The following is a 20,023-nucleotide window of genomic DNA, read 5'->3' on the forward strand; positions in this document are numbered from 1 at the left end:
GAAAGTTCTGTTGCTTGGGCGCACGCTTATATTCTGAGCTTCCCAGGGAAGATTTATTTACGTGCGCATAAGAGTTTTAGAGCCAGTAGGAGAGCGACCAATTATCCATATTTGCAAAAAGATGCAGGAAAACTTTAACTGAGGAGTAGTCTTAGACCTCCAAGTATTAAGTGCAAAGGAATAAAGGTTCAGAATTAATTGACAAATGGAGGAAATTGATTTTCCTGTTAGACATTGGATGTGTTTTACTCGTGGCAATTTGGTACATGTGTTACAGAGAGAAGGTTTGTTTCAAACATCTTCCTGTAAACATCACACTTAATTTAAAACAAAAGATACAGCTTCCATTTTATGTGGAGGTATGGGCTTTGCCTTCCTTATGTACCAGTCGCCTGAGAATACCTAAAATGAGAAAACAGCAACATTGTAGGATTCAGAGAGAGCTGCTTGTATTTGCTGACAATAAACTACTGACTTAAGAAAACCACTTAATGTTCAGGATGGAGATGATAGAGATTTCTTTGCAGACTCTTATTTACTATTTTTCAACTAAAACCAGGCAGTAAATCAATCATCATCTGTAATTATTGTTGCAGTAATTACCTTTGGGGAGTAGGTTATCATTCTTGGTGGCCTTTGTTCAAATCTCTCTTTCATTTTCCCTGTTTTATTTTTCTTGAATCATGTCAGTTTCTGAGTGAATTAATAGCATTCTGAAAGCAGTCCGATTGTAAGCTATCTGAAAGGGCTAATAATGTGATTCATCTGAGAAGTTGAAAGATGCTTGCATAGACATAGCATTTAAATTCATGGACAAGAGTTTGCCCATCAATTATTACATCTTCATTTTTTAGCGAACAAACAAAAGCTGTAAGTAATGGTGCAAGGAGAATTTCAGCTGTACCTCCAATGCACTGCTTATTTAAATTCCTTGTTTCTTAAGTACAAAATACAGTTCTACAGATAAAAATAAACAGTATTTTAAATAGCTCATTTGAAAAACTGTTCTTTGAATGTATGTAAATGAGTTATTTAAACTCATGAGTGCTGTTTTACATCTAAATAAAATATGGAGTTACACATTACATTTCCAATTTGTCATGTACTTAGCAACCCTTTCTGGGGGGAAGATATAAGAGATATTTTTGATATGTCTGTCACTTTTGATAACTTAATTTGAAACTTATATCTTAGGGGAATACTGATACAAGACAGGTAAATACATTGCAACAAAATTACAATGGAGTTTTTTTTATATTGAATGCATGAAACTAATGTTCATCTGAAATGGTGGGTGTCAAGAACTAGATAATGACTAAATTTCATATATTTCTTGAAAATACACTTTTTGCAATTACCCTGGTTTCTGTTTACATTCCTTTTCTATTTATTTCTTTCTCTCCTTCCTTTTCTTTTTTCTTTTTTCTTCCCTGTTTTGGTTTCTTGCCAACTTTGGTTTGACTGTCCCCCAGCTCTTGGTGAAGATTGCATCTTAGGTTTGGACCTAGGAAAGAAAATAGGCATGACTAATGTTAAATAAACCCCTTACAATTTAAGAATAATAAAAACATCTTTCCAAGGAAAAAATAAGATTGTAATTATTTCCCATTAAAAAAACCTGTTTCTTACAAGTATCCTATAGGTTTATGGCAAAAAGGTCTCCACAGGAGAGTAGATTACTTAACTTTCTGAAAAACTGTAATTTGAATATCTTGTTTTATTGTAGGAAGGAGGAATTAAAGTTCAACTGCCAGGATCTTTTAGGTAGGGGAAGGATCAGTTGCGTCAAACTCATCAGTCCTGACCTATATTTCATTCTGCTGATTAATTTATCCCATTTCTTTGGCTAGTTTATGAAAAAAAATAAGAAATCTATAAAGTCTCATTGACCTGATCAAAATCACCTAATGCATTTGGTGAGGGAGGGAGGGAGGATAGCTGGAGAAAAGCAGGTGGGGAAAGAGAAGTCAGATACATGATACCCGTGTACAAGCCCCAAAAGAGGCACTGTGTAAATGAAGGGTATTGAAGAAGGGCAATTGTTATGACTCCTTAAACTCCTGACACCGAAGGGCAGTGCCATTCCCTAAGTAAAACCATGCTGGAGACCCCCTGTGATGAGAAAGCAGGGGTGGGGGGGAGAGCAGCTCCTTGTATCTTGTTTAACTTGGCCATTTGAGTGGTAAACCTTTTTTTGTGACTTGGCATGCTTTGGAGATATCACACTTAGGTTACTCACTGCCTCCCTCCTTTCTGGTTTATGAGGGTTTAGTTTTGGGAGGGCTTGAGGTTTTTCCTTAGCCCTTACTACCGACTTTTGATGAGAAACTTTGTTTAGAAAAAAAAAGTTAAAAAAATACAGTCACTTGCAAATAAACCCAGGTATTCTTTACACAAAGCCGAATGAAAATGCAGTCCTACTAAACGTTAACCTCAGGTTTCTCTAAGCTAGAGCCAGGTAATATTAATTATGCTAAAATCACCCATGAAAAATCACTGAAATGATCATTGTTAGATAAGCCGTCACAAAGAAACTAGTACAGTTCCACACATTTAATAGAAGTGCTGGTCTCTGATTTCTTTTGAAAAAAGGATACTACTTTGTTTTTACTTCAAAGTAAATTTTTACTTGTTGTAATTTTGTATCCTACATGCAGAAATAAAATTACTGAATGTTAGTTCCTAGAAAGATGAGAAGGAAACATTTATCAGCTGTATTTTACATACTTATGCTCTGCTTAAAGAAGGCTTGTATCTTGAAATACTTTGTCAAGCCCAGAATGTCTCTTGAAGTTGTTCCCTCTTTTTGGGGAAACCTAGGTACTCTTTTCATCCTGAATGAATTTGCAACTGCAACTCAATTCATGCAGAGTATTGGTGGACTGAGCAAATGTACCTGTGTTTTCATGTGACTTGTTTCCTCATCATAGATTCCAAGTGAAGGATGTTTCTCATACAGAGGTGCAGGTTTTGTGGTGTAGTACCAAGGAAGGTAGAACAGTAGTGGATTGAAACAAAAATGTTACTAAATAGCAGCAATAGTTCAGAGAGAAATTGACATTCAGATCCCCTTCCAACACTAGCTTTTACATCTCTCTGTATCTGTCAACTATTTAAATGTTTATTCTCAGCCCCAAGCCTCCCTGGCTTCTAAATTGCATGGACTAGACTCGAAAGTCATTAGATTGTCTGCTGATTAGACTATAATCAATCCGGCATAAACAAAAACAGCAATTAGTTTTGGCATGGTTTCTGTGAACTTTAAGTCAAGTTTCAGTTTTACTGGTCCAAAGACCTTTTTCTGAACGGGCTGTTTTCAGGAACTGTGTTATTTTGGCATCATCATTTTATAGGGAGGGAACAAAAAATTCATAAGATTCCATTTGGCCTGAAAAGCAAAAACATCTGTTTGATGCATGAGTGAATTGCTGGCTTCTATTTGGCCATCCAAAAAAGGGCAAAAATTAAGATACCGAACATAAAAGAGTACATGAAAAAAATTACAAAGAGGATTTAAGATTAGCATCTTTTTATAATGCAGGCTATTTATAGTGTTCTCTTTTGGGCTTGCCAAAGCATGCCCCAGCTCCTTGATGTATTCAGAAATCCCTAACAACAAAAACATCCCTAACCTTTAGTAATATTCATTGACTTTGGCAATGCATAGTGGTATTGATGGTCTTGATTAGCTGTAGGATTACAGTAATGCTGCCCAGTCATTTCTGAGGCCAGCATGAGTTATATTGACCTTATCCGTCTGATGCCTGGGACCAGGTACTATTAGGAGTGAACATCTAAACAGCTACTGGTTGCCCTGCTAGTTTCCATAAAAGTGAAATCTTGTGACAAAGATATCATTACAAGGTTTAGTAATACTGTGGGTTTGGTTTGATTTTGTTTTCCCAAGTTGCTGTTAACTTGTGTAACAAGGGAAGCTGTCAGTATGGAGGCACTTATCTAACATGTGTAGGATAGCGTTATCCACTATGATCTAAGATGTCTTGAAAGGATTTATGTTGCTCTATAATTCATTCTGTCTAATTTACAGCTGGTTTAATAGCTCTCAATTCTTCGTTCTGTAACATGATTCAGTATTTTCAAACTCATGCATTTTTGAAAAAAAATCTTCCCATTGAACAACTGTACATAAGGAAAAGATCTAGAAAAACTGCTAACGTTTTAAGTAGACCATATGGATTCAGTATTTTTTTCGGCATAAAACACTGAAAATAAGACGTTTGGAGGTTTTGGTGGTTTTTTTTTTTTTTTTTTTTTTTGATTAAAATACAGTATAAATGCCGAAACCTTAAGACAACCTCTTAGCATCTTTGCCCAGCTGTGTTTTACAGTTTCCATTGGTTCCTGCAGGGCTACCTGAGCTCAGAATCAGTCCCATCTGGGGGCGTGGAAAATGCACTCTTTCACTTAAATCTGAACTGTGACATGTGTATGTACATTTATATATTTTCCCCTGAAGGGACAACATACAAGTCTACAAAGAATTGGGCCTGTTTCATTTGCTGCTGTGAAAATGTACATGTCTGTTTTCAAGTACATTTTGCAGCATGTTACTACAAAGCATTAAAGTTTTCCAGTTGCTGTCTTTATAAAAGTTGGACAGCACAAGAGAAGCTTTTAAATACTTTTAAATCATAATGTAACATTTGGCATAGGATTCTGACAAAAGATGGTTGTGCAAAGCTGAAAAAGAGATGGTGAGGTTTGTTTTAACTTTAATTTTGGACAACTTGGGTTCTATTTCACCTCAAGTATGAGTAATTATGCTAGTTTAGCAATTATTAGAGATGAAAGAAATTCTGTTAGATATGACTCTCCTAAACTTCAGTAGCTTTAGTTTTAGCCAGGATAATGATCAAGGAGTAGTTAGCCATATGCCTAGGGACTATGCTGTAGCAAAAAAAGATAGGGCTGATCTTGGGGGTATCCTTATTACAACATGTTATAATTAACATTTTCATTCAGCCCTCCTACTTTCCAAAAAAAATCTGCTTTATATTCTTCTGTGCACACATTAGTAAGACTCAACAAAATTTCCCTCTTCCAATGGATTTTTGAGCCAGGACCATTGTCTTCCAGATCTGGAGTATTAGTTAACACTGGTCATGCTTTCCCCCTCCTTCCCCCTTCATGTTCTTTTAGCTTCAGACACGTTTTTCCCTTCTATACTGTGTAATGATTAAGAAAAAGATGTAGGAGATTTTTCCCCCCTCCTTCTCAGGATTTAAGTCTCGGTTATACATGTTCTTCTGGGGTGTGCACATTTGAGTCTTAGATTTTCCTTTAGCTAGAGTGACCCTGTGCATGCTATACTGCAACTTTTCTTTGTGCTGTTGAATCCATATAATGTGCACTCAAAAGGATTGCGGGATTGTTACTTACCAATTCTGCACAATTAATGCCCAATGAAATTTTAGAATTTGGGGGATATTTTCATTCCCCCTTTTTTTTTGTCATGAGAGTAAGACAGAGAAGCGGTTTTTTTCACTAAGTGATTCATCTGATACTTTCACTTTTAAATATAGGTGCCATTAGGTGCAATTTTTCTTTATAGAGTTAGGATCTTTAGTCCTTCAAGATTTCTTAGTGTCATATATACATATGTTGGTATAGTGACTTCCCCTTCCCTTGCTTTTTTTAAATTTGATATGGACTTACTGTGGTTTTTAAAAAATATAATATCAGTAACTAGTTAGCTGTCTTACAAATCTAGAAGTGCTAGTCATTAGTTAAACAGTTGGCTGTCCTGAGGACAAATGGATGGGATGTTGATAGTGAGGATTATCAGTGTTTTCCCTCTGTCCCAAACCCCATTTTTGAAGACCTTATTCTCTCATGCAAGGCAATAACCTGGAACAAGAATTTTGTCCTTACCTAATACAAATGCAAAACTTCTCTCCTAATTTCTTGTACAGATGCTCAGTGGTCCACACAAGTGTGGAAAATCTGGAGCACTCTTAAGTCTAAATGTCTAGGTTGACTGCACAATAGATGGCTTTTGTATACAGTCCCTGAGACTTGTACCCTTACTATTACTAGGTTGTGTTTTGCTGGAAAAGATATATTTCAAACAATGAATTCCTCAATAATTGATTTTTTAGTTTTATTTTTCTGTTGTTCACTTCTTTTGGTAACCTGTCAAGTTCAACTTCCATTATTGACTCATTCACTTCTTGAAAGGAACTTTCAAAACAAAAATAAAATACCTGCTGTGTTGCTGGACTGGATGATGTGATGTAGTGAGGCAGTGTCCTCGGGAAGACTAGGCTATTCTTTGATGAACAAAACTTTCTCTGGCACTGAATTATGGTGGCTGGTTGTTGTTTTTTTTTTCCAGACAGAGTCAAGTGAATTTCTAACTTTGACAGTGGCAGTAGGAAGGAGAAGGGGGTGGGGAAGTTAATTATTTTCCACCTCCAAAGAATACAATTGTGAGGAAGGAACTTTCTGATTCACTGGTTCCAGGACAACAGGATGTCAAGATCCATGCCTGATGTAACATTTTCACTCTGAAGATGGGAGGAGGAAATGGGTTTGTATTGGTCTCTGCGTGCAACCACTGACTGGGAAGGGATTGTGTTATGTGACTTACAAAGAGCTAGAGCATAGGAACAGATTTGGTTTGCAATTTCTGGTGAATCTGTTGAGTAGAAGACTTGCTTGTCAGATGTAAATGTAAATCAATGAAGAAAGGTCAGAAATCTTTCAGGCTAGGTGTGAAAAATAAAAGGGCTTGCATGCTGCAGGGTGCTAGTGCTGCAGTGCTTAGTTTTTAGGTGACTGGTTGCCTGGTGGAACAGTTTCCTTGAACCAGGCTCTTGGATTCTTTATAATTCATAGGTAGATTAGGGGTTTATGAATGTTATTGAGTAGGAACTACTTTAGGGAGCAGTAGGAAAAGCTTTGAAATAATAGCGTGTCTTAGCTCCTCCCCCGTTCTAGATATAGGTGTCTTAGTGCAATAGGGTTTCTCATAGCAGCCACTTATCTGACCCAGCCTTTTTGGAGACAGGGAACAGGTTCCTTTCATCCCAGGTTAGAAGGAATTGAGGTGACGTACTGCTGCTCCTCCTCTCCCCTTGAGTGAAGAGGGAAAGTTATTTGCTCTGCTCTGATGTGAGAGGTGGGGGCTTTTCTGTGCTTTGTCTAAGGGTGTTTGCTGTACCTCTCAGGGAGGACATCAGTCATTACAGCAGCATATTGTGCTGTGAGTGTGAGTTACGCTGTTAGTTTTATCAGTGATGTTTCCCTTTTCAAAAGTGTAGTTAAGTATGTGTTGGACAAGAGGGTGTCTCTAACGGCTTGAGTACCATGAAGAAAGAGACCTGGGCCTTGGTCTGCCAGGTATTTACTACAGTATTACTTCTGATGAATTCTTTCCATGAAAGTAGAATTGGAGTCCACTTGCCATGTGGGTGCCCTGACCACAAGGCTAAAGTATCATGCTAATTCTCCTTCTTTCTAGTTCAGTGAATATTGAGGATGAGGTATGGCAGCTTCAACAGCAATGAATGAGTGCACCTCAAGTCTGAGGTTAAGTGGTCTTTGTTAGGAAGCTCATGACATGAGTACAAACCCTTCTGATAGAGGAGAAAGTTCATCTGGTGCCACCTACGTCCTGGGTGAGTGATCTAACCAGTGGGTGTGGAAAAAAGGGCGAAAGGAAGAGGTATTTCAACCCACATTCTCTGCCAGTGTCTTGTAGCAACCAGGAAAGGGTATGTGAACTCTGGAGAACCAGCCCACGAGACGGCATAAAGCTCCTGCAAAGCCAGGGAAGGCAGGAGAATAGTTAATCTTGCACTGTCCAGCTGCGGTGGTGCTTCACTTTGATTTCAGGATTGAGCTGCACAGCACTGAAAAATCCTGGATGGTAAAACCATAGTTAACTGCCTGACCTGAGTGGCATCTGGGCAGAAGTGCTGGCAGTTTAGATGCAGTGTCCCCTCACTAGTTTTCTGGTTTCTAAGCTGCTTTGTGGCTATAGACCAGATTGCTGTTCCACATGATAGAACGTCATCTAGAATAGAGCAGAGTGTCTGAGGGATCAAAAATAAATTTAGAAAACCCTGGTATACTATAGATGGAGATCGTTGGTAAATCAGGGATAATCTCAGTTGAAAGGAGGTGGGCTTGTAGGTTGGGTTTTTTTTGACTCAGATAAATGTATGTCTTTAGGTAACAGAGCTAAAGCATGCAGCTGTTGTTTGTTTTAGTATTGGTACAGTGTCAGGCAGCCCAAAGTCCTCAATTTTAAGTGTCTCATTTTAGGTACATGAATAAATGACAACTTTCAAAGGCAATGATCATGTACAGTAACTCTTACTATTACAAGACCTCATAGCCCTTCCTTACATCACCTGTCTTCAGACTTGTGTAATATTGGTTACTTTGAGGTTCTGTAATCCATGCATCAGTCTGATTCAAATTGCTCTCTCTTGCTGAGTTTAGGCTTTTGCAGACAGTGTTTGATGAATTTCCTGTTTTCTAAGCACAGTTGAAAATGCAGGTCTGTAGGAGTACCAGAAATTATGCCCCTCTTAGTTATGCCCTCTGAGTAAGCAAGCTTAGGTGATGCACAGCTTCAGTATACTGAGAGGAATCACTCTGTATGCATTCATGTTAAGTACTGGGTTTGGTAATTATGCTTAAAATTTATTTTAGCCTCCTAACTTCTGTCTTCCCTCAAAATGGGCTGGCTGACCCCAGTCACATTGTCAGGAATGGAGGTTGAGTCTTAAGACAGCCAGGACAACAGAAAGTCCTGACCCTGGTGCTAAGAATTGACTCCAGGCGAGATTCCCTCTTGCTTTGTTAATTCTCACCATGGTCCTCAATTTGACTCTGAGATCTGTTATAATCTGTTATATTGCACAATAGAGAGTCTTATGGATGTCTGAAATTTACTTGAGGTTTATAAAAAGCTCTAAGATTCTTTGGAGAAAAGCGCTGTTTAAAATATAACATAATTAGTTTACTTAAACAATAGAAATATGAGTATATGTAGATGTGGTTTAACCTTGCTAAAGGATGCATGATTATGGAGGCAAAGTTAGCATTCTGGGCAAGATTAATTAATCTACTACCTCAGCTATCCAGAAAAAGATATCCCCCCCAGCTTTGGGGTTTAGAATTATCCCTATGCTGCTGGAAAGAGCATCTTCTGCCTTTTCTGCACACAGTGTTATGTAAAACCAGTCGTCTTTAGGCTGTCACATTTGGATGCTGTCATCCTTGAGATCAAGGGTTGGAAGAATATCCAAAGGATTTCTTAAGCATAATTTCTTTCCACTTAAGTATATTTATTACTTTTATGTTTATGTGCTGCCTAGGAAAATACTTTATTTTAGCATAAGAATAATATTTTCCAACCACTGCAGTTTAATTGGGCACTCCTAATTCAGTCTTTCTACAAGAAGAATGTTAGGGGAAAAAACAAAAACCCAAGCTCAGCGTTAGGATAGACTAAAGAGAGGAGTGAAAAACATGAGTGCTATGAGAGACTTTGTCGTCTGGAAAAGAAAGTGCAAGAAGAAAGAATGCTTTATATAACAGGATTCTTTTAAGGAAAATAATTTGCAATGTCAAGAGGATATTGTTACAATGCTGAGGGGCCAATGGAAATAGGAAAAGGAGTTTGTCACAGCACAAAGGAAAACAAATCAGCCATATTCATGCATATGATTAATTGGATTTTTGTAAAGTGGCTTACACACAGAACTAATTTTCTATACAGTTCTGGAATGCAGATATTTGACATGTTAACATGCCAATGTATTTCTTTTTCCAACTCTTCTCACACTAAAGTCATTGGGTGGTTATACATTCGACAGTCAAATTGGTATTCAGGTTTCTGGCTAGTAGCTAATAGACATGAATTGATACTAGGTGAAATTGTTCAGAAAAGAGTAGTTTTGAACTATTATGAATGCCAGTTATCTTAAAGGACATTATGAAGCATTCTGAAATGGTTGTTGACTTCCAGAAGTCACCCACTGAACTGCTGCTTACGTGTGGCATAGCTAGGCATGAAATCCTATGTTTGCATGTGTTGGCCAGAAGAGTTTAAAAGGTGAGTCTTAGAGCACCAGTAGTACCTAGGGAGAAAAGAAGGCAGAGAAAGATGTAGCCCTGGTAGATGATTCATTGGCATATGATCCTGCATTTAATACTACTCTGTAACTTCTCTAATTTCAGTTTTGTATCCTGACTGAACCCTTGTGGAGATGTATTTCTACAGCACATTATTGCAAAGTGCGAAACATCTTCAAAATCCATTGACTTTAATAGAGTTAGAGGATACTCAACACCCCCTGCAACTGGCTCTTAAATTTGCCTTCTGCTATATGATTAATCTGTCTAATCATACTTAATATCTACCTGTAGATGGTGGCAGTATGAATGTCCTCTTGGTTTTTATGTGGCCATAAGGAGAAGGAAAAAGAAAAGTGGAGAGAGACTTCCAGAAATTACAGTCATTTGTAGGTACTGAAATAATGGCACACACTTTTTATTTCTGTTCTGTCTCGGTAACTCGGTAAATTGTGTATTGATTATGCTAATACAACTAGTGTCTCTATTACTTGTCTGCAGAAATTATTCAAACATGTAGATTGAAGGTGCACTTGGCAAAGTTACCGTCCTAAGAAAAAGGCTTTTGTGCAAAGATGGCTTTAAATTGAATTACTAATCATATGCTAATGGAAGTTTATAGATCAAGTATTGAATTGTAGGAAATGCAAAGTGCAAGTTAAAAATATATATTCTAACTTCCTACCCTTACAGTCTTACTTGGTATATTAAGTTTATTTTCACATCTCTCAAGGAATATGTTTTAGGAAGGGATAAATCAATAGCAATCTATTTTTATAGTTTATTTTGGGATATGTGGCTTCTGCTTTGTTTAACAAGCTGAAAAGAATTTTTTTTTTCTTTTTCAAAATTTATTAACCTATCTAGACTAGGAGAAAATAGGATTTTTTTTCAATTATCTTTTGCTTTTATTTTATTATGGTTTGTAATAGGTCAGAAACCATAAATCTTAGCCAGACTTCTCCAAAAAGGCTTCCCCTTCAGTGAAAATGTACTTTTTCACATTTCTAATCTATTTCTCTTCTGTACAAGGTTTTTCCAGTCATCAACCAGAAATGACTTGTGCTCTTCCTTAGGGTGCTAAATCTACAGATTAGCTTTTCTGAGAAGGGGAATCCTGGGTAGCTGGTAGAATATGAATGAGATTTTGCAAGCTAGAAAATCTGTATGTATTCTGTGCTAACTTTATAAAGTAATATCCATCCTTTATCAGCTAACCCATGTGTCCCGTGAAGAGACCCCTTCAAAATGGGTGAAATCCTCACTGATCAGCAGGTGTTGCTGTAGAGCAGTCAGGAGATTAATTCTGTTCTTAGGACCTCTATATCAAAATTCCCACAGGTTTTCTTCATTGGCTATCCTTGGTGGTTCTACTTGATTTGTTGGATTTTTTTTCTTCTTTCTTTAAAAAGGAGTAGTTGGTCTTAATGTTGACATTCAGCAGCCTAAGCAAAAGTGATGTGCTGAACTAAAACCAGGGTTTGGGTTTGCCTTGAACACTGGCTATACCGAAGCTGAAATATCCTAACCTTTCACATTGATGCAGCTTCAGTTTGGAGATACATTTTTTTGCAATAAAGTTAAAAAACTTGTGCCTGTCCAACCCATCATCTTTTATGATGGGAGATAGAATTGACATGCTGGAATTCTGGTTTTCCTTACTGAGATTTTTTTTTTTTTTTTAATTGCTCTCAAAAATTGTGATGCCACAGTTGTTGTGGTCATCTGGTCCTTTTTTTAAAATTTTATGACTTGGAGTTCCTGTTTGTTTTGTTTCTCAAAAGTTGCCCTGAGAAAATATGTAGTAGGAAATGGATCATTTGTTGTTTTAAGGAACAGACAAGTCAATTGAGAAGTATTTCTACAGCTAACAAAACAGGTGACCTGTGGTCATAAACATGTCATTGTAGGGACAAGGAATATTGTTGCTTTCATGGCAACATTGTTTCAAATGTATCTAGAAGTGCTGTTCAGCAGTAGCATCACTTATTCATGCTGAATTCATAAGGTATTGTTCTGCTTTCCTGAGGTCTTTCCTTCACTGGTATTCTGTGACTTTGACACATAGAATTCATCTTACCTTATGCTAGGATGTGGTATATGGTGTAATAAAGATGACATTCTTGTGCACAATCACAGTCATAGAGTATCAGTAATTTTAGTGTTTCAATTAATAGTAGTGCATACATGCTACTGTTTTATTTGTATATCATCCTCGTAACTTTTCATAGTTACGTTTAGGGAAATGCTTTGAGTTGGCAAAATTTGAAGCATCTCTTTATACAGATTCTGTTGAAAAATAGGTACCTTTTTCTGAAAGAAAGTTAGTTAACGTTTAAGGGAAGTTAATGTTGGTTGCATGTCACACTACCTTTCATAGTCAGATGAGTTAACAGTAGCCTGAGAGCTGAAGTAGCAGAAGTTTTCAGAATCTGGTTGTGGAAAGGTGTTAAGTGCTAATGGGGAGTTTATCTGATGCTAACAGCTGTAGCTTACTTAATGTAAGGAATACCCTTGCTACTTGGAGGAATGATCTAACTTAATGCAAAGGAAAATGAGATGCTATTTTGTAGGTGATTCGTGCTAATACTAAGATTTCCCTAATTCAGTGGTTTGTGTGGAGTAGTTTTCTTTTTCCTTTTACCATATTTCCCCCTAAGTACGGTTTTAATTTTCCTGGCAAATGTGTCAGTCTAGTTGACTATTATTAGCAAGTCTTTGTGCCCTGGCCTGTTGTGACCTACTTGGTTCTGTTGTGACTGAGAATCCTTAAAGGGATGAACAACAGTTTAGAAACATGCTAACCACAGTTACCTGCTTTAATACTTGTTTCCTTTTTTTTTTAGTTCAGTAAAGACATAGTGATCAGCCTCTGTTGAAAGCAAACCTCAGATCTCACAGAATTTTCAGATCACAGAATAGCAGGGAAGATGTAAAATGTTTGGTTTCACAAGGCATACAGTGTCATATTTTCATGGTACAAAATGGCATACCTGGAAACAATTTGTTAGGCAGTATCCATGTTTCATATTTCCATTTCAAGACCTAAAAATGTTTGGTGTACCTCTCAGTCAGGAGTGTGAAGCTGAGCACATTTTGCTGTGCAGTCACTTCTCAGGAGCAGTGAGAGATTCTGGTACTGCAGCTGGTGGCAGTAGACATTCAGGACAGAACAGCAGAGAAAAAATGAACTCTTGCATTTTGGTTTGCATACACTTACAAGTGGAGATCTTGTTTACTTCTCAGCTGGTAGCCACGTGGGAATCAGTTACTGGAAAGTCCATGTTTGGAGACCTCAATTCCATCTTGAAACTTAAGAAATGGTAGAAATCTTAAACTGGTTTTCTGGACTGAGTTGTGACATTTATCATGTCTGAGGACAGTAGATACATCTACAACCTTTAATAAGGTTGATCAGTAGGTACTGATGACTATGGTGAGTTTCCTCTTGAGGGATGGAAGAGTGGACTCATTTTCCAGTTTTAGAGCTTGCTCTTGAGAATATTTTTTGGAAACAGATCAACAGATGATGGGCATAAGCAGGGTCAGGTTGGGCTGCTGCAAAAGTTTCCCTGGGGGCTCTGAAGGGTACACAAAAGACAGTACCTTCATATCTTTTTTTTTTTTTTAAACTGTACTAATTGTATTCATTATTTTTCTTGCTTTATTAATGAGTCTTACTGATCTGTGCTGCCTTAGTGAAAAATCTTTCTATTTAGCTTAGTTTGCGTTTGACCACATGTTCCCCGAAAACTGAGCTTTTCATGAGCTTTTCCCACTGCTTTCTTTGTCTGATCGGTTCCCTTTAGCTGTCAGGATTGCTGGGATGACTGCTTCAGTGTAACAAAGAAAATCATACAGTATTATCACAGCTGAGGTACTGGTAACATTGTGGCTGCAAAATACAAGTTCAACTGAAACAATCAGGTCCTAAAATCATATTTTGTGAAATACTTGACTGACTCCAGGGCTGGGGAAACTTCTGTAAGATATCTGTTGTTGGAAGAGTTTGCTTACTAGCCACAGCTCTGGGACAGAGATAGTGATCATTTAGAGTCCTCCAGAGATTGTACTTGACTCTTTCTAATATATGCACTGTGTTACAAATTTCTGGTATCCTAAGAGTGTCCTTATGAAAACTGGTGTTTTTTTTCTAGAAACTCAGATTCTAGAAACAACCAGTTGTATGAAGCCTTGGGGTTGGCGGAGGAGGAAAAGAGGTACCTGTGGAGTGTGTATATGTATCTCTTCTTTTGCATATATGTCTAGATTTATATGTGACCCTAAGTGTTGCACTCTCTTGTCCCAAGAACCAGGAAAAATACCTCAAATCTTTGGAGTTTAACTGAGTTGCATGATTATTTTTTTGAGGTCTGAATTCTTGGGAGTGGAAATGCTGCAGAAGTGCAGTCTTTCCCCTTTCAGCTTTTTCCCCTGTGGAGGGAGAATGAATTCTTTTCTCTCTGCTGTTCTCTAACTCAAAGAACTTAGTCTTTGGGAGAATAAAAAGGAAATGGTTCTGCCTTTTAGCTCTTCCCTTACTTTTGCTTTGGGAGAGTCAATCTTACTTAGGCATCGTATCAGAGCATATGAGAACAGCACTCTCTAATTTTTCAAAGTAGCAGCAGAATGGCTCTTGTTAGGTTCACTCGCGCAACAAGTTTTGAATAGTGAATCTGACAAGAATTGTATTGGTTTTAGTTCTACTGCTCTGGAAAGCTGTGAGCCAAGGGAAAGATGCTGGCATGGTGTATACAGTAAAACAGCATGGGGTTAGTTTTCCTTTGCAAGGCTGTCTGCACTGCTGAGATGTTTGCTACTGAATATAGGATTATTATTATTATTTTTTAAAGCTTATGTATGAATTAACACACACACCTCTCCCATCTGCCAGGAGAAGGCTTTCTCTAGCTCTCTGTGTGGAGCGAGCAGAATCTTAAAGCCCAGAATTGTTCTCTCATTTACTTCCATAATCAAATACAGTAAAGTGCATTGAAGACAAATACCCCAGAGGAAATTTGATTTGTTTTTTTTAAGCCATGAAAACAATTTGGTCACTCTGTTCTCAGATTTGTAGCTTCCATACAGCAATGTATTCTGTCTTGGTCTGGTCTACCCTTTCGCACTTTGCAGTGCAGCTTTTCTTGCCCGTGTTGTGCAAGCATTGCTGGCTTTCAGAACTGAGGCTGGTGTAAAGATGCTTGAAACACTTCAGCTACCTACCTAACATCTTTTTTTGTTTTGTTTTTGTTTTGTTTACCTTTTTCTGACAGTAGAAGAAAATGAAACAGAGGACCATCAGGCAGGTGTGGGACACTCAGCCGCACAGACTGGTAATGCTGAATTCCTTCATTAGTGCTTGCTTACTGTTTGACAACAGTGTGAGGGATTTTTGTATCGGGGTGTTTCTGCAAAGCCTGCACTCTTCTTTCTCCATTTCAGCTTAGAATGCATTCTTGGGGCTTGCAATGGAAAATCACATTCCTCTCCCCTCACCTTTCAGTTTCTGAGAATTAGAAATTCTGCCTTTTGTAGGTCAGCCAACTGAAAGTGAGATGCTTCTAAAGTGCAGCATGCTTTTCCTTTTTTCTTTCTGGTGTTTTTAACAAATAATCCTTCTTTATGTTCCCCATGTAAAACTCCACCCTATACCATTTCAGATAAACCTGAATATTCATACCACTTAAACTATTTTTGTATTCGTAGAATATGTGAGTAAGGGTAATTTGTTTTAGGATTGCTTGTGTAATTTCTTACCAGTCAGGGATTAATTAAAGGCTGCTTAGTTTTAAATCAGTGAGATTGGGTGGACAAAACTGTTGTTTGATTCGGGATTGCAAGGATAAGTATTGTTAATAATCATGAAGAAATAATCGTAAATTCCAAATAACAACAAGGATTCTTTTAATCTCCAATATGGTTCTGAGAATGCAAGAAATAATATGTTCCTGTCTTTGGTACTGGTTCCACAGAATTTTATCTGAAAAGAAGGACTGACTCATCTGAATAGTCTTAGTCATTCAGCTGAGGTCACCTTTTGGAGTAAGGGCTGACTCCTTAAGGATATTCCTAGAAGGCTAGTCATCTCTGAATACGTGTAGGTAATTTGTTTGAGAGCAGTTGGAGTTATTCCTCTTACAGAGGTGAAGAAGGTAGTTATTTTTTTCTTCAGCTAGAGGACTTTATATTGCTTTTGCATGCGTGTCGTGCAGGTTTGTGTCTTGCACCTTGGATAGGTTCTAATGGCTTTGTGAATAAACTATATTGTTTCAAAAGAGTAAATAAAAGTGGGGGAGTTCTTTGCCATTTTAATGGGAAATTTCTCAAACTCTTCTTAATGTACATATGTCTCCATTTAGCAATCTGCAGACTTGAAAAAAAAAGCAAACTTGTGCTGCTGTAGACACATGAAGTTGGAAAATAGACTATTACAAAACTGGAGATCAGTATATCAAGGAATGGTTGCTTTTCTGCATTTTGTCTTAAAATAATTCTCCATGGTTAAGTTGTCTGGCTAGTTATTTATTTCCCATCGTATCCTGTGTTGTTCTCTGTCTGTTTCTAGGCAGGATTTAGCATTCTGTTTTCCTCTATAGCAAGAATGCAGTGTCGATACTAAAAACAAAAAACCTTCTGATAGAGCAAGCAGTACAGAAGGCCTGCACTGTGTACACACTGCCAAAAGTTTTTATAGTAATACTTTGTATCTAAGCTCTGGCTCTAACCATTAAATGTGCTTTTTATAGAGTACCAAGTTATAATGTAGTGCAGCTACGGCATATTAATCTTACTGCAGAGATTTAATGAGGCAGTTGTTTTGCGATGGACACTATTGGGAGCAGAGAGCGACAGAGTTTTACTTTACCACTGAGCTGAAGAAATATTCCTTGCCTGGTAATAATTATAACCACATGATCTAAGTTTTCCTTTCTTTTGCCAGCACTTTTCCATGCAGAACTGGCTTGGAAGGAGGTCTACTGCAAGGCAGTGAAATGGATTGGAAAGGAGGCTGTTTTCTTGGTAGTTTGATGTTTCAGTTGTGATTATCTATGGATCCTTGCAGCATAGGCAGAAATATGTAAGATGAGTTTCAAGAATACAGACAGTCTTTGCCAGTCTACTGAGATGACTTTTAGATATTCATTACTTTTACTTGACTTTTATATGGGTTATAAAAAGTAAATGTGGTGAAACCTCATTTTTACATGGGCAGAATAGAATTTCTGCTGGTTGGCCTTAAACCGCTCCCATACTTGAAATTAATTGAAGTCCATGGCTTTATTGCCTCCAACACTTTTAAGCCAATGCAGTTTTTCATTTTCCCCAAAGTTGCAGTTTTATTAGACCAAGTTACAGCAATAACATCCCTTGTGAGGAGGAGGAAGAAGGGAACGGGAGAACCACCTGCCAGGGAACATGGTAATGAGAAAATCATGTTTCTTTTAATTTCCATTTATAAACAGAAGACAACTGTGCTTTTATTTTTTTTAAGGTGGCTTAATAGGCTGAATTCATTTCTATTCCAAAAAAGTAACCTTCTTTCCATACTAGATAATTTTCAGTGGTATCTGCAGATGGAGAGAATATATGTATTAACTGCTGATGCATATTGAAAAATTTCAGTTGGTGCATGGGCAGCCTCTGAAATAGGGCAGGGAAGTCTCTGGAAATGACAATGGTCTTTGCAGATGTTGAGAAAAGTAATCTTACCATGAAGACCATCTCTGTTGAGGGAATTGTGGCTGTGACTGTTGCAGATACTGGGGGGAAAGAAATGTGGGAGATGAACGACATTTGTCATGAAGTCTGTAGGCAAGTGTGAGCTTTGAACAAGAGGTTAAGGAGAAAGCACAGATGAATGCATGTTGTATTTGTAAAATGTTTTATTCTAGTCTTTCAAAAGCGCTACTCAAATAAGGCAGCTTATCCTTAATTTAAGTAACTATTAGACCAGCTCTTGATGGAAGATATTTGTTGTTACAACAGAAAAGCTATCTGTTCACAAAGTGTCCAAATGATATTTGCTCTTTAAATATCTTTTTATTTTGGTGGTGACATCTCTTCACAGAAGCAGATCACAGAGGAAATGCATTCATGGAGAGGGGCTGAGACTGCCAGAACTCATTTCACAAAGCTGTCGTAGGCTAAACTCGAACCTAGGTCCCAGAGGGTCCCACTTAAGTGTTGACCTAAAAACAAATGTGCCAGTTGGCTAGAGCATGTATTCTAAAGTTGCAGCAGAAGGGAATAAGCTTGACTGACTTCTGTCCCTGTAGAGTTTATATCTGCAAATGCAGAAGGAGAAGCAAAACATTATTAGTCTTAAAATGATTCTAATTTTAATAACTGGTCGCTAAGTATGAAGCTTTAAATTGAGCTATTCTTTAGGCCTTTGTGCACTAAGGGGTGCATGTGTGCCTACGTGTGTGTGCATTGCTGAATTCCTGTAAAATGCAAGTGTTTCTTAGTAGTAAGTCTTGAGAATTCCCTCCCCTCCCTTTTCTTTCCTTCAGCATTGTACTTAAAGCAGAGTCAGACACTATCCTTATTTTAAAACAAACAGGTCTGTAAACTTTATGTGCAGCATTTAAATACTCATGTTAAAATTCAGTCCAAGTGCCCACATTTCCCTGAGTGCTGTCAGTTTTATGAGATGAAACTGGGAGCTTGAGCTGAACAACTAATAGTATGCAATGTGCACATGCTGCCTTCCAACAAGTGTTTAATGATGTTGGGGTCAGTTTGCAACAGTTAAGACAATTATTTCATTTTCTGAACTGTGTAGAACCTGGTGATCTCCTAACTATTTTTATTAGTCTTTCACAATATCTTAGAAAAGGAAGCGGCAATAGAAGTTACAAGATTTAGAGCATTAGACAATGGCTAAAATGCCATAAAGTCTTTTTATCTAATTATTGTCCCTTTTTTAGTTTGTAAATTTCTTGACTACTCTTCTATTTGGAAGTAGCTGCCCAAGTGGAAATTTCCGCTCTTGAAAGAACCCTGTGGATGTAACTCATCATATAAGGACTCAGTGTATAGGCAGGGCTTGTGCTCAGCAAATATATTTTTGCCTTCAGAATGTGTTTTTTATTTTTAAAAATTAATTTGGTTTCTCTCCGTAATATCATTCCCTTAAAAATAAATTCCGCCCTTTACCCCTGTCAAAGAAATTCCTCGGTTTTGATCACAAGCCACATGGCATGAGGAAGACTTCCTGACATGGGTCATTTCCAGTTTCTGCTTGCGGGTCCATCTGTGTTTGCACAGTTGAAGGGCAGGGTGCAGCAGTGTGGACCAAAGGATGCAGAGAGATGATGAGAGCTCTGACCTTGGTTGTGGGCAGCAAGAAATACGGGAATGGCTGTGCCCACATTGCTCTAGGGTGCCAAGAGAGAATATAAGAGTGGTTTAAAGTGGAATCACCTTCTTACTTCTCCTCACCCCTTCCTCACTGTAATATGAATTTAGTGTTAGCCAGTTTTAGTTTCTCTTCTTTCAAGGAGTTGTGCGTGATCCTAATCAATTGCAACCCTAAATAAGGTGGGTTCACAGATACCACCTCTTTGTTGCTGTGGCCAAGAAGCTGACTCCTGGTTAGTCACCTGCTTGGCTAAAGAGTGCAGCATCTTAAAATGTACAGTCTCCTGTTATTATGTGAGTTTGTCCTTGTTTTCTAAAAGGATTTGTTTCAGTCTCAGCTCTCTCAGATATCTAAAAAGAAAGATGAGGTGGCCAAAGCAGAAAAGGGAAAAGTGGTGAAACACTTGCATTCCTTTTGCTGGAATGTACACAACCATTTTTTGTTCACTTGTTTTACTGTGGTTCCCAAGGAAAAACAAAGCTAAGTGCCAGCTTGCTTTATTAGGGAAGACAGATTGTTTTATTTCTGTCTTTTGAAGGAAGCTTTTAG

At 37.8% G+C, this 20,023-nt stretch overlaps 1 protein-coding gene across 1 annotated transcript in view; it reads left to right on the top strand.

The window, feature by feature from the left end:
• The first annotated feature begins 2,080 nt into the window (after positions 1-2,080).
• ZNF521 (zinc finger protein 521) overlaps positions 2,081-20,023 on the top strand; it is a 226,448-nt gene continuing 208,505 nt past the window's right edge. Inside the window, exons 1-3 of the mRNA XM_009077235.1 lie at positions 2,081-2,182; positions 14,268-14,330; positions 15,384-15,443. Coding sequence (XP_009075483.1) covers positions 14,297-14,330; positions 15,384-15,443 — 94 coding nt within the window. The 5' untranslated portion in view covers positions 2,081-2,182; positions 14,268-14,296. The remainder of the gene's footprint in view (positions 2,183-14,267; positions 14,331-15,383; positions 15,444-20,023) is intronic.

Source organism: Acanthisitta chloris, unplaced genomic scaffold (assembly GCF_000695815.1).
Source record: "Acanthisitta chloris isolate BGI_N310 unplaced genomic scaffold, ASM69581v1 scaffold34166, whole genome shotgun sequence".
In the NCBI taxonomy this organism is placed as follows: Eukaryota; Metazoa; Chordata; class Aves; order Passeriformes; family Acanthisittidae; genus Acanthisitta; species Acanthisitta chloris.